The sequence below is a fragment of the Palaemon carinicauda genome, chromosome 1 (genome assembly GCF_036898095.1).
Source record: "Palaemon carinicauda isolate YSFRI2023 chromosome 1, ASM3689809v2, whole genome shotgun sequence".
Classification (NCBI taxonomy): Eukaryota; Metazoa; Arthropoda; class Malacostraca; order Decapoda; family Palaemonidae; genus Palaemon; species Palaemon carinicauda.
This window is the reverse complement of record NC_090725.1, coordinates 133,089,404-133,113,641: the sequence shown is the minus strand read 5'-3', so window position 1 is coordinate 133,113,641 and position 24,238 is coordinate 133,089,404. Positions and strand designations below refer to the sequence as shown.

The following is a 24,238-nucleotide window of genomic DNA, read 5'->3' as shown; positions in this document are numbered from 1 at the left end:
ACGAGCATGGCGTGCGCCACTGTCAACAAGTTTAAGTTTAGATTAGTTTTCCCTATGTTCGTTAAAGAAAATTGAATGTAGAAGAGAACATTTAAGGGGTAGCTATAGTATTAGTAGAAGAGAGCTAAAAATACGATTGAAAGAAGTAGAGTGAAGAAAATTCTTCACACACACACACACACACACACACACACACATATATATATATATATATATATATATATATATATATATATATATATATATATATATATATATATATATATATATATATCTCATAAGCCATTATTAGTCGACTGCAGAACAAAGGCCCAAGACATGTCCTTCCACTTGGATCTGCCAGTCCACACCCACATACTTTAGTTCGTCAACCCATCATCTTCTCTTCCTCTCTCTGTTTCTATTACAATCTCTAGGGAGTAGGGACCCACTCTTTCATTCTTAATGACCATCTTTAGTCTGTCATTCTCATTATATGTCCTGCCCATGTCCATTTCTTTTTCTTACATTTTGTTAGAATATCCTCTACTTTAGTTTGCTCTCGTATCAATGTTGCTCTTTTTCTGTCACTTAGTGTTAATCCTATCATTATTCTCACCATAGGTCTTTGAATTGTAACTAGCTTATGTTATAAAGCTTTAGTAAGGCTCCAAGTTTCTGATGCATAAGTTAATACTGGTAGGACCACCTCATGTAATGCTTTTCTTTTTTAGAGAGGGTGGCATTTTAATTTTCATAATCTCGTTTTGCTTAGCAAATGCTCTCCATCCAAAGTTTATCCTTCTTTAAATTTCGGTCTCGTCTCCAGGGGAAACACTTACTGTCTGTCCTAGGTACATGTATTCATTAACAATCTCTAGAGGTTCGTTCATAACTCTTATTTGTCGTTTATCTGCATTTTCATTGAACATTATCTTAGTTTTACTCATCTTCATTTTTAGTCGTACATTTCTGCTTTTCCTGTTCAATATTCTATCATCTTTTGTAATTCCTTCCATGATTCACTAAACACTCCATCTTAAGTTGTTGAGGTATTCCCCATTGATATTAATGCCTACATTTTCCCATCTAAATTCTTAAAAACTTCTTCCTGGCATGCTGTGAATAATTTAGGAGAAATGGGGTCTCTGTGTCTAACTCCTTTCTCAGTTGGAAGTTTCTATCCATATGTATGTTTAGGATTGCTGTACTTCTTGTATAGATATCTTTAAGCGTTCTTACATATTCCTCGTTTTTGGAGGGATTTCATTGCATCTAATGCTTTGACAGAATCAAAAGCTTTCTCATAGCCTATAAATGCCATAAATAGCGGTTTGTCATACTCTGTTGATTTTCCCATTAGCTGGTTAATTACATGGATATGGTCAGTGGTTAAATACTCACCTCTAAAGCCTAGCTGTCTTTCTATTGGGCAAATACTTTATATATTACGGAGAGTAAACTTATTGGACGGCAATTTTTCAGGTCTTTTGTGTCCCCCTGTTTATGAATTCGTATAATGATAAAGCTTTTCCAAGCTGTAGGTATAGAGCATTCTTGCAGACATTTGGTGTTGAGTTCCAGCAGTTTTACTACCATGAAATCTCCTCCGTCTATTATTAAATATTTTTTAGGTCATCTGCTCCTGCTGCTTTGCCTCTTTCCATGCCTTTTAATGCTTTCTTGACTTCTACTGTTACGTTTGGTACCATCTCAGGTGTATCATCATTTCCATTGGTAAAGTTATTTCTTACATCACTATTGTATAGCAGTGTATAGAAATCCACTGCAATTTTTAACACTCCATCACTTTTGTGGCTAATATTTCCATTTTCATCTTTTAAAGCAAACATTTGCTGATGCCCTGTTCGAAATGTTCTTTTTATCAATATAATACTTCTTCTTTTCTTTCTTTAGTGTTTCCCCAATTTTGGTCTGATTGTGTTTACAAATATCTTTGATTTTTAGTTAGTTTATTATTTTGAACATTTCTGCTAATTCTATTTCATCTCTTGTGGATTTTACCCTCATTTCCAATCTTTTCTTTATTAGGTTTTAGGTCTTTTCTGATAGTTTTCCTTTATATTTTTTAGGAACTCGTCCACCTATATCTTGTTCTAATTCGAATAAAAATTTTGTTAAATTACTGTTCATTTCTTCTTTACTTGCTTCCATTCCATCACGTAGCTGGAAGTATCTATGATGTATTGTTTATTTTCTTTCTTAATATTGTTTTTCCCTCTCTTTTCTCAGATCTAAAAAAAAAATTGCTTCTCACTATTCTATGATCGTTTGACTTTAAGTTGTTCAACACTTACATCTTTAACTAAATTGACTTTTTCGATGGGAATAAAATCTATTCTATTTTTTTCTTTCTACATTTTCTATGTTCCATTTGATAAAAGGTGCTAGTGATTTTAAGATTGTTTCTCTCAGCAAATTCTACAAGCATGTCTCCTCTGTCCTTCCTTGTGCCTACTCCAAATTTACCTAATGCTGATTCTCCTCTCTCCTTTTTGACCTACTTTAGCATTGAAATCACCCAAAACAAATGTAAATTGAGTCATGATTTTTTCATAGATATCTCCATATCTTCATGAAAAGTTTCTATTTCTTCTTCTGTATGGGATGTTGTTGGTGCATACATTTGAATGATCTCCATTTTATACTTCTTATTTAATTTGATAATTAATCTGGCAATTCTATCAGTAGTACTACATAAAATTCTTTTGTTACCTATAAGATTTTTATCAATAAGAAAATCCATATATATATATATATATATATATATATATATATATATATATATATATATATATATATATATATATATATATTGATTACGAGTCATGAAGCAATAAGTTATACTAATCAATAACAAAATGGATATCTTTATATATATGACAAAGTATATCTTAACAAAAGTTACATCATACAAAAAGGCACATCTGAGAAGAATGAAACAAGTGTACTGAATTGTGACACAAAATGAATATTTACTTGAACATACATTTAATACCATACTGTGCTGAAAAATATTTTCTAAACGAGTTACTGGACTCTGTTAACACTAAAATTCCTTTCCAATATGATTGAATATCAATAGATACAGCTTTTCATGATTTGGGGCAACCATCAAAGATTTCCGCATTGTTGAAGCCTTGGCAGTTGCGTCCTTTAACTCTTCACACTTCTGTGGAGTCATGGGTAACAGGTCTTGCGTGCACCATAATCTCAATGTCGTCGACAGCTCCTTTAAGTGAATCATTACGGATGTACACTCGGGAAAGTGTGTCAGCAACATACATTAGAGATTAGACAACCAGGTATATAGCACACTTGCAGTCTGTACCTCTCCAACTGCAAGAACATTCTCTGGTGGCTGATGCAGTAACGTCCCTGACTGGTGAACGACAGACTGGGGTTCAAGTCTTGCTCAAACTAGTTAATTTCTTTGCTCACTGCAACCTCACCAGCCTTGTAAGCTAAGGATGTGGGTTTGGGGGAGCCTATAGGTCTATCTGCTGAGCCATCAGCAGCCATTCCCTGGCTCTCCTTGGTCCTAGCTTGTGGGGAGAGGGAGCTTGGGTACTGATCTTATATATGTATAATCAGTCTCAAGGGCATTGTCTTGCTTGATAGAGAAATGTCACTGCCCCTTGCCTCTGCCATTCATGAGCAGCCTTTAAACCTTTAAACGAGGTGCAGCCTTTGCTAAGGGCTTTTTAAAGGTAAACTGCAATGGATGATGATCTGTGTGAACCTCAATATCTCTGCTGCCATAAATATACTGATGGAATTTATAACATGCAAACGAAATAGCTGACAGTTCCTTCTCTATCTGCAAGAAATTTAATTCTGCAGATGTAAATGCTCCAGAAGCATAACCAATCTGATCTGAGTCTCGGAAAATACAAGCTAGGCCTGACTGATGAATCTGTTTGAACTACCACAGATTTTATCAACATAAAAAAAAAAAAGCCTTGAGCATTATAAGCTTTGCAATAGCATCTTTATGTCTCCTATAGCTTTCCTATATTCATGATTCCAGTGCCAATGGGAATCTTATTTAAACGATGAACATAATGGGGACGTGATTGTCGACTCATTATGAATAAACTGTGATAAATATATAATTACACCCAATCGTCTTTATAACGCAAGCTTACTTGTTGGCTCCGGAATGTTGAGGATTGCCTCAATCTTCTTACGACATGATCGCTAGCCTTCCGACGACACCATGTTGCCCATGTAGGAGACTTCTGAGAGCTTGAATTGAAGCTTGTTCCCATTGAACCTTATTCCCCTCTCTCATGGGTAACAGGTCTTGCATGCACCATAATCTCAATGTCGTCGACAGCTCCTTTAAGTGAATCATTACGGATGTACACTCGGGAAAGTGTGTCAGCAACATACATTAGAGATTAGATAACCAGAATAGATAACTCTGTGGAGGATCCGGTCATACTCCTGATAATCTTTGCCTGCAACAATTAGATCATCATCAATCTCAGAAACACCATGAATGTCATCAAGAGTAGCCTCATTTCTCTTCTGCAAAACTTATTCCAAATGGCATTCTTAAAAATCATTTCCTACTCCATAAGGTGTGGAAAGTGCAGAGGAGAAATGAATCGTCATCTAGGAAAACTTGCCAGTAGCCATCCTTCATAACTACCACTATGAATACTTTTTCTATTTACCCTAGCTTGAACATCATCAGCCGTAGGAATTATGTAGATTTCACGTTTATGCCATATTCAAAGGTTTTGGGTCAAGGAAAATTCTCATAGAATCATTCTTTTTTTTTTTTTCTGTGGTAACTAAATTATGCACCCAATCTGTTGGTCTGTCTACACTGGCAAATACACACACATCACCACATTCAGCAATCAAATGTTCAACAGAGGGAATACGATTAGTACCAATTGACATAATATGTTGCTCAAGCTTGAATTGTTCACATCCATTCTTTCCTGAAGTTTCTGTGACATAGTATGTGGTCATCAGGGAGACCAGCATGTGAGGACAAACAGTCTTTAATCGAATAGTTCCTAGAGGCAAGATCTCTTTCCCTCCAAATAATAACAAAGGATGGTTCATAGGCCTAATGTCATGCAAATAGACTCGTTTCCATAACCACAGCCTTGCGTAGTACGTTGGCATCTGCTCCTGTACTAAGCTTAAATACACATTTTACTACATTAACAACTAAACAATCTTACCATTTAATTATTAACACTGCACCGATGAATAATCCACTGGCTAATTTTGTGCTAATCTGCTTTTTTTGGAGACTAAAGGTCGACGAGATGTTCCACAGTTTTCACCAAGGTCTATAGATTCACAAACTGTGTCAAAATGGTTACGTTCCCACATGTCTTGCAGTGTTTTCCGTATGCTGAGCATTTTCCATGGCCATGACCTTCCCCGTAGTATCTGCATGAACCGATTTATGTGCTGCTGCCGGTTTCCATGTTGTCCATGCTGCTTAGAGATCCTCCGAAGTGTTCACTGTCCACACGTATTTCCAGTATCCCCACGGGCGGGTCGGCTGCCACGGCTCGTGGCTGTTTCCTTAATCCTGCTGGCTTCCCGGCTTTACAGAGTTCCAACCATCGAGTGAGTGTCAGTCTTTACTTTATTCCAACATCTTTCATGCCAAAAACCAACTGGTCCTATAGCATGGCGTCCTCTTCAACGTTTTGCACTTCCTCGATTTTTTTTCTGAGCTGTGTCACCCACATGTCAATGTTTTCGTCAAAATCTTGGTTTCGTGTCCAAAATTGATTTCTTTCATACACCATGTTCTTCTGTGGCATGCAGGGGCTTTCAAACTTTTCTAACCACAATTTTATATTCGTTTTATCCTTTTTTTTTTCATCCATTTAAAAGTCTTGGAAATTTTCACAGATTCATGGCTTGCCGAATGCTAAAATATAGCGAACTGCTGCAACTGCATAACTTTTTTTTTTTTTTTGATAACCTCAAAGGCATCAAAATAAATCTGGAATTGTGTCTACCACTTTCTCCAGCGTTCACCAACATTTCTCTGTGCACGTCCAACTCCTTGGGCGGTTTCAAGACATCCATTAAGACTTCCTGTTTCTTCCAATCCTGAAATCATGTATGTTTTGAAACGGGAAGAGTCTGAGAAGCGACTGCATACACGCGAAGCCAGTTAAGAAATGCTTTATCAAAAACTACGATGCCAGAATACAATATTTTCATAATACTCTGGATGGCGATGCCACAAGGGATTGTTGGCCTTGGTGCTACACACAGCACTCTAAATTGTGATTTAGCTAACCACAGATACAATAAGCTACAGGTTTTCTGTGTCATTTTTTTTGTTTAATATGTTTAAATGTTTTTGTACATTGTATATTTGTGTCTATCTTCATAATATTATGCAGTAATTTATTTCCCCATAATGGTATAGTTTGTCTCATTTATCTGTGCTAAAGTATACAGCATTGTATTAAGGTATTAAAGTAAATACATGCTGAAAGTAACAACAAAAACACACGGAATTACCATTTTAGATATATTACAGAATAGGCTATAGTCAATATATTATATCAGACATTGTGAGGTATTAATTAAAGTCAATGCTTCAACAAAATGAATAATTGAAATATATTACAGAAAATTGTCCACATGAAAACGAACAATTAAGGAGGCAATGCTATTTAAAAATACATGATAATAAGATTATCTGCAAGTAAGTAACATAAGTAAATACACAATGAAAAGAATGATTAAAACACAAAATGAATAGCCTATCTATCAAATATTACAGAAGATAGTCAACATTACACTTAAAATTATAAGGTGTTAAATAGACAATACATAAACAAAAAGAATAACTAAAATTCCTTATAGGAAATTATCAATATGAAAATGGACAATGAATGAAGTAATGTCAGGCCCTTCAATATCACAGCTGGACCTACGACATCCAGCTTCTCCATAGATGTGTTCCAACTTCCCTCACAAACATTCCAACGACTGCAGGGTGAAGCTTGGAAGGGGAGAAAAGTCACTAGACTGTTTTTATTTTTTTACTTTAACATCTTTGTTTCTTTCCAATGTATTTTTGTAACAAGTAAGATGACTGGTGAAATCTGATCGAGGCTCTTTGCGTCAATAGATGAAGGAGATGATGATACAATATGAAGTCGATGAAATTGCAGCTTTTTTTATTTTTGACTGTTTTACTAATCATATCATAATATTAAGATTAGATTTCATTCAATACACCAGTTATGCCACGAGAGAAATAATAGACTAGGAGGGACATAATCAGAATCACTTTACATAAAGTAAAAACTTCAATCAGGAAAACAGCTCTAAGGGATAAGCCGTTTCAAAGACTGATCCTCAAACTACTACTACTGTATTACAATTACATTGAAAATATATAATAATTTTACTGATTATTCTTTGATATACTAAATTGTTTTATCACTATCAAATTATGACAGGACGTCTATGTACCTCTACATTCACGAGAATTCCCCAATTTAAACGTGTGAGATCTTCAGTAACCTCATTAACGTAAGTAAACTACTGTATTATACAACAATTGGTCCTATGATATTTTGTCAAAAATCTCCCGTCCGAAGGAAAGCTACTGACCTAATTATACAATGAATTATTTTCTACCGGTAGCATATGCATTGGTCACTGTTTAAACACTATTAGTTGAGTGTTCATCGAATTATATGATTTCCATTTTTATTTCATGTTTTGAATGTTTTACTTTAGCGCAGTATTCAAGATTAAGAATTCAAGAAATGTTCCTAGAGTATTTATAAATACTGTGAACTGTTCTGAGGAAAATAATTGGGAGGAACCTGTATTCATCAGATTTTAGACATTTTGAAAATTCGAAATGACGGAAAAACCACAATTTAACGGAAATGAACACTAGGACACCACCTAACCTAACCTAGGAGAGTATCCTTACTTGCTTACCTAGCGTGTTTGGTGATAATGCTGTATCCATATATTACCCTAAGACTAATTCTCAACCGTGTGTTTCCTTCTCAACCGGCTTCACTCCTGAAAGTGGCATTTACGACCATATTTCTTAGTTTAACCTGTTCATAAAACTAAAAAAATAAGTATTTCCGGTGATTAATGACATCAGAACTGTTGGAAATATCCGTAAACACATCCGTAACACATCTTATTTCCTCCAAAAGGAAAATGGCTACTATTTTTGGATGCTGTTAATATGGACATCTTTCTCTAATATGAATCCAGGTGTTGTGTTAGCCTATTGGAAATGTCCCTGCCTGGCGATCTGTTGGACTGGGGTTTGACACCCTCTCAACGTCAATAGTTTTTTGTAGTGCTGCAACCTCACCATCCTTGTGAGATAAAGATGGGGTGTTTGGGAGAGCCTGTAGGGCTACCTGCTAAGTCATCTGCACCCATTTCCTGGCCTTCCCTGGCCCTAGCTTGGATGGAGAGGGACTTGGGTGCTAATCACATGTACAATGTACATAGCCAGTCTCAAGGCCTTAGTCTCGCTAGGGTATGGTCTCTGTTCCTTGCCTCTGCCATTCATGAGCGACCTTTAAACTGTTTTAAATATGTGACTTAAATGGTTAGGAGCTTGTAACAAAAGGAGTGGAGCTTGTATAGGAACCATGTCGGTAGGAGATTGGCCAAGAAAAAGTCATATGACCAAAAAAAATAGTTATGATAGGTTACAAATGGTACCAGAACTAAAAATACAGAAAATGGGATATCTAAGTTTGGACAATTTATGAACTGTGCTCATAGTTTTCTGTCGTGGCTCCCAAAACAAAAGGAGAAAAAAGGGTAATTTTACAAAAGTAGGTATTTACTCTTAAGTTATTCTTAATTGCCGAACTAGGTAATAGCATTCAAATTGTTGATTTAATAGTGTTATATTCAATTTTGTTGGTAAAACTCGGTTTATGAATGTTGTATTAAAGTAAATTAAAAACAATTTGTTCCATAACTGGAATACAAACCACGCTACATATTTATTAGGGGTTACACTTTCGGCGGAGCTGAAATTACGAGCCATTAAAATTTAGCGAGGGTTAACTACCCACACCGCTAGTTAGCGGGGGTAGGGGGGGGTTGCTTGCTACCACTCCCGTTCACACACCTGTGATTTAGTCACTTTACTTTTGGCTTGGATCGAGAGCGGTTGTTTCCTCTCTCCCTCCTCGCCTATTCTGGACTGCCATTAATTTTTGTCTTTTAACTTACTTTTGTTCCTACAATAAATACAAACCCTCATTCTTTACTATAGGAGATATTCTAGCTCGAGCTGGAAAATACGGCAGAAAAACCTTAACAAGGTCGTTAACGACCGGACAGGTAATTACCCACCTGACAGTGGTGGGGGACCGCCGGTCGGTAGCTGCTGTTTACCTTCAATCGAATTCTAGCCGTCGCAGTGGTAACACCACTGCTCCTGCTTTATTTGCTGTCAGACCAGCCTTTCTTTTTTTTTTTTTAATTTTGATTAATCCTTTTTCTTTTTCTTTGTAGATGATGTGCTCTATTTTGAGGAAGTGTTCATGACACCTTTATGTCACTGCTGGATGTGGATCCTCTTTCCCTATGCCCCGTTATGTAGAAGTGGTCTTCACAGTACCTTTTCCTCCTCCTCCTCCACTTCATTGTCCTCCCCTCTTCGGAGGCTAGGAGGGAGAGATAGAGAAGAAGTAAAGGAGAGATCGCATTCCTTTGCCCAGTCGTTCTCTCCGGAGTACAGGCGACATAGGAGGAGACATAATCGTTCATGCTCTTCCTCGCCTTCTGTCTCTTCACAAGATGTCTCGCCGCTAGACTAAGCGCTCTCGTCACAAACTTAAGAACGCTTCCTTCTTACCCTAACATAGGGTATCAAGAGCGTATGCGCCAACATGCGCGTACGCTCCAACAAGAGCATAACTCCATCACGCGCCTGCGCGCCACCAATCTTCTGCGCAATGGCACTCTCCTGCGCGCCAGTGCTCTCCTATGCGCTCCTGCGCGCCAACATTCTCCTGCACGTGGGCATACGCGCCCAACACCATCCTACGCAACAGGTAAAACCTGCGCATCAACTTTCTACTGTTAGAAGGTCTTCTGACAAGGCAGCCATGCTGCCTTTTCCCGCAGCGCCAGTGCTTACCAACGCGCTAGCGCTTTGCAACACGCCAGCGCTTATCTACGCGCTAGCACTTACCGGCGCACCAGCCTTCTCCCGCATCCGCAAGGATATGCGCGCACACCCGTGCGCCCATATGATTCCACTATGGGGAATTTTCTCCTGCGCGCACGCGCGCTCCCTGCGGCTGGCACAGACGTGCGAGATAACTCTCCCAAACGCCCGTTTATGCCTTCTATATATTCTCACCGAAGAGACAGGCGAAATAGGAAGAGATGTTATCATTCTCGCTCTTTCTCGCCTTCTGTCTCTCCCCGAGACTTCCTGCCTCGAGATTACTGTATATACACTCATGCCACAAACCTGAGAAGAACAATCCCTCTCATCATCGTTCTGCCTCGCTGTCGTCGTCGTGCGAGGGATCATCTAAGAAACCAGGAGCGCGGCCAAGGGCAAAGCATGTCCTAGCCTCGAATCCTCTTCTTCGCATATTAGTTTGAGGGTCTCCAACTGTTCTAGAAAAAGTCAGATAGAGCGTTTCTCCTTGCTTTGCTCTCTATCTTCACAGAGATCGCTCTCGCCTTTGAATTCTCGATCTCTGACCCTTTGGGTTCTTGTGACAAGGAAACCTCGGTTTCCCGGTGCGCTATCCCTTCGTTTTCTCACAGCCAGTTGCTGAAACCTTGGGTTTTCGTGCATTTAGTTTCTCTGACACTTTGGTGTCTCGTGACAAGGGAGACTTCCGTTTTCCCGTTGCTCTAGCCCTTCGGGTTCTCGCAACACAAACTCTAGGGCATGCACGTTGAACGCTGAGCCTTCGGGTTCTCGCAACACAACCGTTAGGGGCACGCACGATCACGCTGAACCTTCGGGTTCTCGTGACACAAGTCATCAAGAGTGTTACTCTTAGTTCAGAGAGTCTTCGGACTCTTATCACGCGGAGTGTCCGCGTACGCCCATCCAACACTACGCCCATAACAATCAGACCCCAGTCACGCAGGTGTTCGCACACAATTAGCGGTACACACGCAAATCTCCGATCATACACTCGCGGGGTCAATCCCTCGCTCCCGTGTTTCAGACAGGACAACCTCCCTAATTCCTTTGCTCCCTAATGAGTTAAGGATTTTGAGTCTCTCGGAAACCTCGAAAGAAGATGTAGGGGTTCGCCTCTTCTTCTCTTCGGTTGAGAGCAGAAGGGAAAAGGGAAATGTGTTAGAGAGACTAAAAGAAAGCACCCAGATAGCAGCGATGTAGAACACGATGCCGAGGGCTTCGGCCGCTCTGTTCGTTATCCTGCGCTTCATGTGGCAGCTCATGAGCTGCCCATGTTACGAGGTAACACTCGTTGTCAACCTGCAACCTGATTAACTTATTGGGAACTGGACTGCGTGAAAGATGCATCCCCCTTCCGAGGGAAAGCTTCCCCACTTCAGACAGTCAACAACCTTCCCTCCTTCGTAAGGAGTTGCGTACAGCTCAATGAGTTTTACCTCTGCTATCTCGTCCCTGAAGTCTGTGATTTCTCCCCAGGAGCTGGGGAAAAGCAAGTCTACGGCTTATGCCTCCTTCGGGGGGAACTTCTCCCTAGGAGTATGCTTCGCTCAGGCGATGTCCTTCATCGGGAGGACTTCTCTCTCATTCACGAGAGGAGATTTTTTATGCCTACGTTTTTTCCGTAAAACTGGGAGAAAACTTGCCTTAGGCGATGCCCTCCTTCAGAAGATTGCTTTTTTCCCATAGAAATGGGGGAGAGCTTGTCTTAGGCAATGTTCTCCTTCGGGAGAACTTCTCTCTCGTTCGCGAGAGAGATTATTACGCCTTCGCTTTTTTCCCATAGAACTGGGGGAAAGCTTGTCTTAGGCAATGTTCTCCTTCAGGAGAACTTCTCTCTCGTTCGCGAGAGAATTATTACTCCTTCGCTTTTTTCCCATAGAACTGGGGGAAAGCTCGTCTTAGGCAAGGTTCTCCTTCGGGAGAACTTCTCTCTCGTTCGCAAGAGAGATTATTACGCCTTCGCTTTTTTCCCATAGAACTGCGAGAAAGCTTGTCTTAAGGCAATGTTCTTCGGGAGAACTTCTCTCTCGTTCGTGAGAGAGATTATTAAGCCTATGCTTTTTTCCCATGAATTGGGAGAAAGCTTGTCTTAGGCCAAGTCCCCCTTCGGGAGGACTCCTTTCTGGTTCACGAGAGGGAGATTTTTACGCCTACGTTTTTTCCCTAGAACTAGGAGAAAACTTGTTTATGTTTATGTATATATATATGTGTATAGAAAGGTGATTAGTTTCCTTTTCAGTGTTTGTGCTGCGTGTGTGATACATACACGACAACGACGCTTGAGTAGATTAGCAAGGCCAGCACAGTTACACTTCGTGGGGAACGACCTTTCCCTCTCTAGTCCATCGGTCTTCCGGTCGGCATATATCCGTTAACTCGGCCGCCACAGGGGAATTGTCATCGCCTGGACTCTTCATTCAACTATGTCTTCGCCTTTTCCTTTTTTCTTACGGAAAACATGGATTTCTGAGTGAAGGGAATGTGTCCTCTCAAAGTTTGACTACGGCCTTTCTCTTCTCGAGGTCGTTCACGTTTACAACAACAGCGTACTATTGGGGAAGCTCCTTTCCCGTGCCCGGGTTAGGTTGCTCTTCTGATTGTTTGTCTCAATTATTTTTAGTGAAATTAATATTGTATTTTAACTTTTCAGCTTTTCTCCGTGGGGAATACTTCCCTTCAGAGGATCAGTAGTTCTCACTATTAGTGAATTTTCTTAGCTGATTTAAATAATTGTAATTCTGTTTTATTACAGTTTTTCCGCTCCCCCCTTCTCCCGTGGATGTCGACTGGGGAAGGAAGGGCGCAATATTTAATTTTTATTTGTTCCAGAACCGAAATACAAACCACGCTTTTTACATTGGGTTTACCTTTTAGCGTAGCTGAAATGGCGAGCCATTAGAATTTAACGAGGGTGTAATACCCCCGCGCTAGTTAGCGGGGGGGGGGGGGGGGGGTAGGGGAGTGGTAGCTAGCTACCCCTCCCCCCCTCACACACAGGTGAATGCTCCACTTTCACTTTCACTTTTGGCTCGGACATGGACAGACGTCTCTGTCTTTGTCCTCGCTTGGCAGCCATTGTTGTTTTGTCTTTACTTAATCACTTACTTTTCTTTTACTCAATATATATGTAAACATTTTCTCATGTTTATGTATATATTTGAGTATAGAAATCAGTAAGTTTCCTTTTCAGAGTTTGTGCTTGTGTGTGTAGTGTACGATATCTCCGTGGAGCCCTCGGCAGTTTAGGCCACCATGGTGTAATTTTATGGGTCGCGATCGAGTTTGACTTCGGTCTTTCTCTCTCTCTCTCTTGAGGTCATTCACCCTTTTACTATGTTACTACGCCTTTTGTAGCTTCCTTCCCGTGTGTGTGGGGGGGGGGGGGGGGTTGCTACGCTGTACGTTTTGTCTCAATTAGTTTATGAATCTAATTGTATTTGTTGATTTTTCAGCTTTGTAGAACGATTCCTTTCGGGGTTTTCGTTCTTTCTTTAGTGTTCATTCATTTTAAAATTACATAATTACATAGTTACATAATTATAATTGTTATAATTCTGTTTTGGTTACAGCTCTCCTTCCGTGAGTGTAAGTGGTTGTGAGGGCACGTGCCTGTTGTGTAATTCTTGTGTTCCTTTCCCTCGGGATTCCTCTTCGCAGCCTTCCCGGGGGAATGAATGTGTACTAATGATTTTTGTTTTAATTTTTTTACAGTTACCGATCTAGTTCGTTTCTGTAATATGGCAACGGTGTGAGCTGTCTTGTTGAGGCCTGGGGATACGGCTGTTGCTGCCTCCCCTATGGATTTTCGTCAGGGGCGTGTCTCCTTCTACTGGAAGTACTCCCGTGACGATTAACAGCTCTCCAGTTCATTTTAGAACTCTCAGGAGGCTCGCCTCCTTGGGTGGGTAACTTTCCTACCGAGGGAAGTTTTTCCTGTCCAGGCTTGAGTTTTTCCCCTTTTGGGGGTTCTTCTCTTGCCTTTTTTTCATGCGACTATGCTCTTGGTGCTGAGCGATCGCACCTGCAGTTTCGCTCAAGGGGCTGGGCAACTGCAGGAGCCCCTCTTCGGAGGATTGCTCCTTTTAGGTCACTGGCTGACCAGTCTCTTCTACGAAGTGTTTCTCTTTCGTTCGCGAGAGAGTACACTCATAGAGACTCCTCTTAGGAGGATTCTTCTGCTGTTGTTGCTGTTGGCCTCCTTCGCCGTAAGGCTCACTGTCCGCCTCGTCATAAGGGCCTCCCATTTCCCTATAAGGGTGCTAAGAGGCTCCTTTTTGAATCTCCGTATGCAGCCTACAACCCCTTCTTGATCTTCCGCCCCTGGTGCAGATGGACAGCAGTCTGACCTCGTCTTCCGACGGGCAACGGTCTTCCCGACGGACAACGGTCTTCCGACGGACATCAGTCTCCCGGTGGACAGACAACGGTCTTCCGACGGACATCAGTCTTCCGACGGACAACGATCCCTTCGGGGCAAAGGGTTGCCTCCCACGGGGGTTCTTCCCTTGCGTGTCAGGGTCTCCCCTGCGCGCCCTTCTGCTCTCCTGCTCCTGCTCAGTGTTAGCGCACAGGCGCTCTCCTGCTCCTGCTCAGTGTTAGCGCACAGGCGCTCTCCTGCTCATCAGCGCTTTCCTGATCGCTAGCGCTCTCCTGTTCGCCAGCGCTCTCCTGTTCGCCAGCGCTCTCCTGTTCGCCAGCGCTCTCCTGTTCGCCAGTGCTCTCCTGTTCGTCAGCGCTCTCCTGTTCGTCAGCGCTCTCATGATGATCATCTCTGCTGTTCCTGTTAGTTCCTGTTACGCGCCCTGTGCGCCCACGTTCACCCTCGCGATCTAGAACTTCGGTTCAGGTCTTGGACAAGGACTCTTCTTCTACGCACAGGCTTCCATGCGTTGCCTTCTGCTCGCCAGCGATCACCAGCTCGCCAGCGACCATAGACGCGTCAACGTTCACCTGCTCGTCAGCGATCTCCTACGCGTCAACGATCGCCATCGATCTGCCACGCGTGTCAGTTCCCTGGACACCATCAGTAGCGATCTAGCGCTCGCCTGCTGTGGACCACGATCTCTGGTAGCTGAGTCTTGCCGTAGATCTTCCTCCTGCTCGCCAGTGCTCACCTTTACTTCTGTCCTTCTGTGCGCCAGCTTTTTTCAATCGCCAGCGCACATCTGCGCGCCCTTTTCTGCCACGCACCAATGGGCGCCAACGGTTTTCTGACCGTCTAAGATCGCCTGATTAACAGCTTACTTCAGTGCTCACCTTCCTGATGCACCGGCCCGCCTTCTGTTAGCGCGATGTGCTCTAACCATCACTACACTAGTCTCTCTCGCGTTGGCAATCGCCTACGCGCCCGCGCGATTCTTCACTTGCGCGCTAGCGTTTTGTTAAAGCACCACCGCTCGCCAACGCGCCATCGCTTGCCAATGCGCCTTCACTCTCCTACGGGCTATCGCTCGCCAGAACGCGCCATCGCTCGTCAACGCGCCATCCCTCGTCAACGCGCCATCGCTCGTCAATGCGCCATCGCCCGCCTACGCGTCATCGGTCTCCCGACCGCCTGCGCTCACTCGCGCGCCCATGTGCCTGCGCGTCCACACGCCCACGTGCCCGTGCGACCGCACGCCCACAGGCGCATGCTCTCCAATGTTCGCCCGCGCGCATGCTCTCCAATGTTCGCCCGTGCGCATGCTCTCCAATGTTCGCCCGCGCGCGGACCGACGGTGTTCCGTCGCGCGGACCGACGGTGTTCCGTCGCGCGGACGGACGGTGTTCCGTCGCGCGGACCGACGGTGTTCCGTCGCGCGGACCGACGGTGTTCCGTCGCGCGGACCGACGGTGTTCCGTCGCGCGGAACGACGGTGTTCCGTCGCGCGGACCGACGGTGTTCCGTCGCGCGGACCGACGGTGTTCCGTCGCGCGAACGTCTGCTTAATTCTTGCAGTATCCATTGCTCGCCTATGGGTTATCGCTCGCCGACCACCAGCTCTCGCCCTTCCTACCACGCTCGCCCTCCTTCTGCGCTCCTTCGCTCACCTTCGTTTGCGTTCCTGCGTGCCCGCGCATGGGCGCTTCCACGTTCGCCCACGCGCAAACCATTGATTTACCATCGCGCGAGCGCCAGGGCGATTGCGACTGCGATTCCCGTTGGGGTTTCGCAGCATGGCCAGCCTGGCGAGTCTTCTGAAGCGTATTTCCAGAACACGGCCTCACCCCGTAAACGCAGAGCATGGCTCATGCAAGAGCAGGAAGTATCTTCAGGGAGGTCTGAGCAACATTCTTCTTACCAGAACCTGGGTTAGCCCTTCCCCGTCATTCCCTGGAAGGGTTTTGCCAGGAGGCTTTCCGTTCGAGATTTCTCCATCGGCCAAGGGGTGACTGGTTTACCCCTTCCTCTTCTCCATCTTGTGAAAGGGGCTTACCAGGTCCTTTCCCTCCTCGGTTGCGACCCAAGGTTTTGTTAAGGAAGCTACAGGAAGGTCATGGATACTTTCCTCCTCTCGGGCTCAAGCACCTTGGTGTTTCGTCGTCAAGTTTCGTACTTGCGGGCAAGCTCGATGTTGGACCATCTGGACGCAATGACCGAGGGCTTCCTTTCGGGTGTCTCATCCGTGGATGTCGACAACCTCAGACACCCTTCCATCCTTGAGAAGACTTTGTTTGTGCCCAAGGACAGAGACATAGACAGCGGTTGTGCGGAGGAAGTCTACTTCCGTTTTCACTCCTCCAAGGCGCTTTCTTCCAGACCCTGCAGGGCTCCAGCGCCTCTTTCTTTCAGCCACGTCGGCCTAAGTTATCGGACCGGCTACGACAACTGAGACAAGGTGTCCAATAGCAGTTCCCTCCTGTCAGGAACAGGTGGCATGGGAGGCTCTCCCGGGGGGGCATAGTCCTAGAGGGAGCGGCAGAGTTCACGAACTCTAGGATTGGCTCCCCCCCCCCCCCTTGCAGGTTTCACGCTGGGAGGATGCCTAAGGTTACTCATCCGGATGACAGCTTCCCGATGCCCATTCCTGCACATCTCTGTGATCTGCCAAGGATATCGCGCCTGCCGTCTGTCAGCGAATTCAGTGTCTCTGAACCTCTATGCCATAGGGTCGGCAAGAGTTTGCCCGTTTGGGCAGAATGATCCATGCCTTAGGAGAAGGTCCTCCATAAGATCGTCGACGGCTTCACCCCCGGCTTCTTCAGTCGATCCTTTCTTGTAAGGAAGTATCTGAGACGGGAGTTCCGTAGTCGACCTCTCAGCTCTGATCAAGTTTGTTGAACAAACTTCGTCCAGCGTGGAACAGCAGAATCGATCAGACTGGTAACGAGGCGACAGGACTCCTTAGGCCCTGGATCGGAAGGACGGGTACTTTCAGTTTCCATTCCATCCATCTTCCAGGAAGCTCGTGAAATTCAGCCTAGACTACAGGTATTCCTGCTTAAGATGCAGTGTGGCGATCCCGCCGTGGCATCGCAGGTTTTTCCCCAGAGAACTCTCCCTGCTTTCCTCATGGCCGCTCAGGTGCAGGCTTCCGCCTCCTTCTCCTTTTGGAGGTCTGGTCAACTCCGGTAGGCTCTGGTTTGACCTTCTTCAGCGCCGGGACAAGCTTCCGGATGCTTACCATGAGTGGGGGTTCATGGTATTTTGCTAGGAGCCTTCTCTTCTTCTGCCTCAACATCTGAGTATCTAGCCATGATGTTGAGTCAGCGGCCTTACCACGTTGGAAACCCCGCTTCTCGTCCGTCCAGCGAGGTTAAGCAACGTGGGGTCTGGTCGGTACTTGGATGGGTGACCGCCTGGGGACGCCAGATTCTGTTGCCGCCTCCTCCGAGCCTTCCCTTCAGTTGACTGTGGCAAGGGTGAGGAGAGTGGTAGTACCTGTTCTCAGTCAAGCAGAGCTTTCAGCCCTACCTTGGAACGTTTCCTAGTTCTCTTTTCCTCATTGACCCGTCTAAAGTTCCGAACGGTCGCCTCAGGATAAGTTCCCTGTGGGGCGGCCCAAGTTCCGGTGGTTTCAAAGCAACGATTAACCGGACTTTCTGGCCCCTATGGGACCAGCGGAACGATTAGACCGGCAATGGGTGTTGACCTATGGAACCTCTTGATGGGAGTGGATATTCTCGTCCTTTCCCCACATTTTTTATGCTGTTCTCGGACTCATAAAAAAAAAGGGGGGGGGGGGGGGCATGTTCCGGTCCAGGCCTATGGTCAGGACCTGAAGGATACCTCTCCATCATTCAGGCAGGCTTAGGGGCCGTAGTCTGGCCCCTTTACAGATCCTACAGCTCCTGCCGACTCGCTCCGTGGGTGTCGACTTCATGGTACTGGCGTGTTCTAACCAGCAGGGAACGCATTTTCATACCTTCGCATCTTGCAGTAGAGATACTAAGATGATTTGAGATCCTCTCAATACCACCATCGGCTCTCTCATTCCGGGCATAGGAATGTTCTCTCCGACTATCTGAGCAGAGCCTCGTAGAGAGAGTGTATCTGGGGGTCTTTGGCCTTGAGTAACCAGCAAGTCCTGGCCTGGGGGACCTGATCGCGACAGCTTGGAACCTCAACCTTCCGCTGTTCTTCCCCCCAGTCTCAGACCCCGAGACTCTGGCAAGATGCATTCCGGTGATGGTGGGACAACATCGACGCCCGTTTCTTCCCTCCTTTGTTGTCTGTTGAGAATGGGTCTCAACAAGACCAGGTTGTCTGTCAACCTTTCAATGGTCCTGAGAGCTCCACTGGGACTATACGCTTAACGGTTTCCAGACCCTCTGCTTCCCCTGACGGAACTCCCGGGAGAGCTTCTCCCACCGCACAGGCTACTCGAACAACCACACTGCAACATCTTTCACGAGGCGGGGCTTCGCTTCGGCTTCATGCCTGGAGACACTACGCTTCCTCCTCAAGAAGAGACAACCCGCTACAGTCGCGGGACGGAGGTCGCGTCATCTGCGATAGTCATCCGCAGGGGTCTTCCAGGCGAAGTGGAGAGTCTTCGGTGGTTGGTGTCGTGGGAGATATACCTCTTCCCTTGAGGCCTCTTCTCCAGCAATAACGAACTTGTTGCCTTTCGGCGGGGGGAAACTCCTTTCCGCTCTCGGCAATGAAGCCTGTCGCTCAGCCTTTCCCTGACCTTCAGGCTGAAAGGAATAACTTTTTCCTTCCCGCTGGACCTTTCTTCGCTCATGCGAAGCTGCGAACGTCCCTGCCCTAGTTGGAGTGAGACCTCCAATATGGAGCATGGCTCGGACTTTTTAGTCCCTTAAGAGATCTTCTCAAGACCCTTTACGTCAGGCCTCTGATCCTATTCCGTCTTGGGTCTCCTGCTCACTATGGCCGTGGCCAGTGTGTAAGCAATCTTCTTGGTCTCGTACGACTCCGCCCTTTCTAAGGAATGGGGGAAGGCAACATAAAGGTTCGCTCCTAAGTTGTTGGCTAGACTCAGAATCTTGGGGTCCCGGCCTTCGGTCCAATTCCTTCAAGATTTCGAGTCACCATTCTATATCTGATGTCCCAAAACCTTCTCCTTCTTGCCAGTAAAGGAATCGAGAGGTTAGCTTTGGGAATAGCTGCAGTTTGTCCTCACTTGCAGCCGGGTTGGGAGCACAAGAAGGACACGGGGGAGAGTCACCAGTATACCTCTTCAGCTCGGACTCAAGGACATTCTTCTCGACCTGTCTCCAGACCCTCCTCCGTCACGTCGCCCTACAACACGATGTCGGATACATCGCAACGTCCCTCGCCTTCGAGTAATACTACTCTGTGACGCAGGTGCTACAAGCTGGAGTCTGGAAGCGTCTAATGACCTTCGCAGCCCGCTTCCTGCAGGGCGTGACCCACAGGAGTTTCGATACGTTTCTATCGCTCTGTGGTGGCTACACAAGAGCTGGTCTAACCTCAGGCTCCTTTTTGGACAGGTAGCAGAAGGTTGAGGGCATTGTTATCAGGTTTTAGTCTGCATGAACGAAAGAAGTATGTCTGGCCCTTACTTCTTTCTTCATTTTCCCCTCTACTGGGAGGCAGCATCCTGGTCTCTGCATAGCTGACCTCAAACCTCTGCAGGTAAACCATGCTTCCTTGTGTTCCGAGTATTGAGTCAATACTGTCGCGTCCCCCATACCCTGACGAGGTGGTATTGGGAACGTCCTAACCCAGAGTTCCTTCTGGAACTCCAGGTCAACTGCCTAGGACGGGTCACACTTCTTCCTTCACACACAAGCTTATGTAGGTCACACGGTTCCTTGCGGAGCAAGGAACTTGTGAGGTGCAGGGACTCCTTTTCTCGAGTGCGAGTCACTCGGATTCTGAGTCCCCGGGTAAAGCCAAAGCCAGTATGGCTGGGGACTTTCCACCCTTCCTAAGGGGTAAGTCACCCAATGTAAATAGCGTGGTTTGTATTTCGGTTACGGAACAAATGACAAATTCGAAGATAATTTGTATTTTTCCTAACCATACAAACCTTAGCTATTTACATATATTTGCCCGCCAGCCCTGTCCCCCAAGACAAGTACTACCTCTAAGTGAAAGTGGAGCATTCACCTGTGTGTGAGAGGGGGAGGGGTAGCTAGCTACCACTCCCCTACCCCCCCCCCCGCTAACTAGTGCGGGGGTATTACACCCTCGTTAAATTCTAATGGCTCGCCATTTCATCTACGCTAAAAGGTAAACCCAATGTAAATAGCTAAGGTTTGTATGGTTAGGAAAAATACAAATTATCTTCGAATTTGTCGTGTTGTTCCCTCGAGGGTTCCTCTTCGGAGTTCCTCCCTGGGGAATTTATTAAATAATTAATTTTATTTTCGGCGCAATACTTATTTTTTCCTAGTTAACTATGCAGTTTCTCTTCGTTGGACTAAGAGTGCCAACGAAGCATTGTTCTGTTCATGCCTAGGGAATCTGCTGTCACTGCCGTCCCTCAGAGGACGTCGTCATGGGCGTCATCACTTCTCTTAGAAGTACTCCCGTGACAACATGACCAGCACTTCAGATCATCTTAGAACGCTAAAGGAGGTTCGCCTCCAGGGGCTGGACAACTTCCCTTCTGAGGGAAGTTTCCTCCCCAGGTGTGAGGTTGTTTCTCCCTTCAGAGGGAGAACTTCCCACATCTTAATAAATTCATCGTCTCCGACTGCTGTTGCTGCCTTCGCCCAGACTTCTCTCCCCCCCTTGCTGAGTTTCTCTTCCTTCAGGGGCGGAGCACGGTCTTGGCAAGTCTCTTCTACGAAGTGTTCACCTCTCTCGTTCGCGAGAGAGGCCACTCATAGAGACTCCTCTTCGGAGGATCGCTACTACTAAGGTCAGCTTGCTGATCCACCGGCCCTCACGGAGCATCATCATGGGCATCTTCTAGTCTCTTCTATGAAGTGTTCACCTCTCTCGTTCGCGAGAGAGGCCACTCATAGAGACTCCTCTTCGGAGGATCGCTACTGTTAAAGATCAGCTTGCTGATCCACCGGCCCTCATGGGTGTCATCACGGGTGTCTTCAAGTCTCTTCTACGAAGTATTCACCTCTCTCGTTCGCGAGAGAGGCCACTCATAGAGACGCATCTTAGGAGGATCAAGCAGACCTACCAGCGCAGCAGACCTATCAGGGCCTCAACCTTGTGCTGCGACGTACAGTGAACCCTCGTTTATCGCGGTAGATAGGTTCCAGACCCGGCCGCGATAGGTGAAAATCCGCGAAGTAGTGACACCATATTTACCTATTTATTTAACATATATATTCAGACTTTTAAAAACTTCCCTTGTACGTAGTACAGTACTGCTAACAAACTACCCTTTAATGTACAGAACACTTAATGCATGTACTATAGTACCCTAAACTAAAACAGGCACAAATATTAAAGGCAATTTTATATCATGCGTTTCCTAAACACGCCAAAAAGCACGATAAAAAATGGCAACCAATGTTTTGTTTACGTTTCTCTGATCATAATGAAGAAACAAACGCATTTAGTGTACACATCTGTGTATAGGTTAGTTTTTGCATCGATTATATTGATTATACAGTATGTTGATTTTGTTATTACCAATGTTTTACTTAATTTTTCTTAGGACTTCCAAATTAAATGTTTTTCTTTATGACGCCGCCTGAAACGACGGCGTCATAAAGTACGCTCAGTAAACAACCACGCTCAGAACAAAGAAGGCATTTAACGCTCATGATGAAAGTGATAAATAATGATATTTACAGTAAAAGCTTTTAGAAAATATGTTATTACAAATATTATTTACCGTATCTATATAAAATCATACAGTACATACTGTACGTAGCAAAGCAGGAAAACAATTTACGAGAGACAGAGAGAGAGAGAGAGAGAGAGAGATTGTTTTACGTACGTAAATGTAAATTTTAAACAAAAAAAATATGATAGGTTACAACATGTATACTCTTCAGACTTTTAAAACCTTCTCTTTAACTTAATGCATACAGTACTAAACTAAAACAGGCACAAATATTAAAATGTTAGAATATTAAAGTAAAAAATAAAGATTGTTACTGTACTCACCACGAAAGAAGTTCAAGAAAAACTTGAATGATGATGGCGATGAATTTGCTGCACAGTAGAAATGATGATGATGAAGCTGATGATGTCTTCTACTGTGCAGCCAATGATAGAATTTTACGTCTATTCAGATGGAGGTGTCTTTTCCTAGGACACCTCTTCAACTTCTTCCTGGGAAACTTCTTCAATTTCTTCCAAAGGCGTACTAGCAGGAGGAACTGGCTCTTTTTTGCGAGGCTGGAAGAACATTGTGATCGGAAGTTGCTGCCGCTGCTTCTTTTTTCGCTCTAAGAGCATCCTGTAGGGAGTCATGTCTTCATCGATCTTGTTGCAGAATTGCATAGACCGAACCATATCCTCGTCCCACTCTTGCAACATTTCTTTCAACTCCTTCGCATGGTTGCAGGCCTTGGCAAGCCGTTCTAATGTTAAGTCCGTTTCTTCAACATTTTCTTGGGTCTCTTCCTGCGTTTCACTCTCTTCTTCACTTGCCGATTTCGTCAGGTCTTCTAGGTCTGCGTCAGTTAGGGGCTGGGAATGGCAGTCCAACAACTCGTCCACGTCTTCAGTCGTCATGTCGCCAAACCCGTCACCTCCAATTATGGCAGCCAACTGCACAGATTTGTTTATTGCAGAGTGTTGGATTTCAGACGGAGTAAATCCCTCGTCGTCGTAAACAATCTGGGGCCACAACTTCTTCCAGCTCGCATTCACGGTTGCAGGTTTCATCTCTTGCAGTGCCTTCTGAATGTTCTGCAGGCACGTGGCTATGGTGTACTGCCGCCAGTACGCTTTCAAGTTAAAATCTTCATCCTCGGTATCTTGGGCAGCATCCACACACGCAACGAGGTCCGCCAAGGTATTCTTCGTGTAGAGGGCCTTGAACGCCCTGATAACCCCCGGGTCCATCGGTTGAATTAATGACGTGGTGTTGGGTGGCAGGAACTCAACCTGAATGCCCTCATGCGACAGATCAGTTGCGTGTCCACCAGCGTTATCCATAAGGAGAAGGATCTTGAATGGCAAGCCCTTCTCTACGAAATATTTGCTGACTTACGGGATGAAACACTGGTGGAACCAGTTGGAGGTCAGCATCTTCGTAATCCATGCTTTTTGATTATGCATCCAGTACACGGGAAGGAGATTCTTATTTCTATTTTTCAAAGCGCGAGGATTTTTCGACTTATAAATAAGCCCCGGCTTTAGCAAAAATCCAGCAGCATTGCCACACATCACGAGGGTAACGCGATCCTTGAATGTTTTAAAGCTAGAGGCTTTGGCTTCTTCTTTGAACAGGAAAGTTCGCGACGGCATTCTTTTCCAAAACAGGCCGGTCTCATCCATATTAAAGACTTGTTCTGGCTTGTATCCACCTTCGGCGATAATATTCAGCAGCGGCGGTGTCAGCGGAAGCAGCCTCGCCATGCAGGGAAACGCTTTTCAGGGCGAAGCGTTTCTGAAACTTCGCGAACCATCCTTTGCTGGCGGAAAACCGTTGTTTCCGACGCAGGGAATCAGTGGATGTCCCTGGTTGAGGTTCATCTACATCATCTTCTTCAGCATGGTCGCCA

At 44.9% G+C, this 24,238-nt stretch overlaps 1 protein-coding gene and 1 pseudogene across 1 annotated transcript in view; both read left to right on the top strand.

The window, feature by feature from the left end:
* Window positions 1–7,330: 7,330 nt before the first annotated feature.
* Window positions 7,331–24,238, top strand: part of LOC137643207 (NFU1 iron-sulfur cluster scaffold homolog, mitochondrial-like) — a 225,675-nt gene continuing 208,767 nt past the window's right edge. Inside the window, exon 1 of the mRNA XM_068376057.1 lies at window positions 7,331–7,539. Within this exon, the coding sequence (XP_068232158.1) occupies window positions 7,460–7,539 (80 nt within the window). The 5' untranslated portion in view covers window positions 7,331–7,459. The remainder of the gene's footprint in view (window positions 7,540–24,238) is intronic.
* Window positions 17,866–17,984, top strand: LOC137659225 (5S ribosomal RNA; annotated as a pseudogene).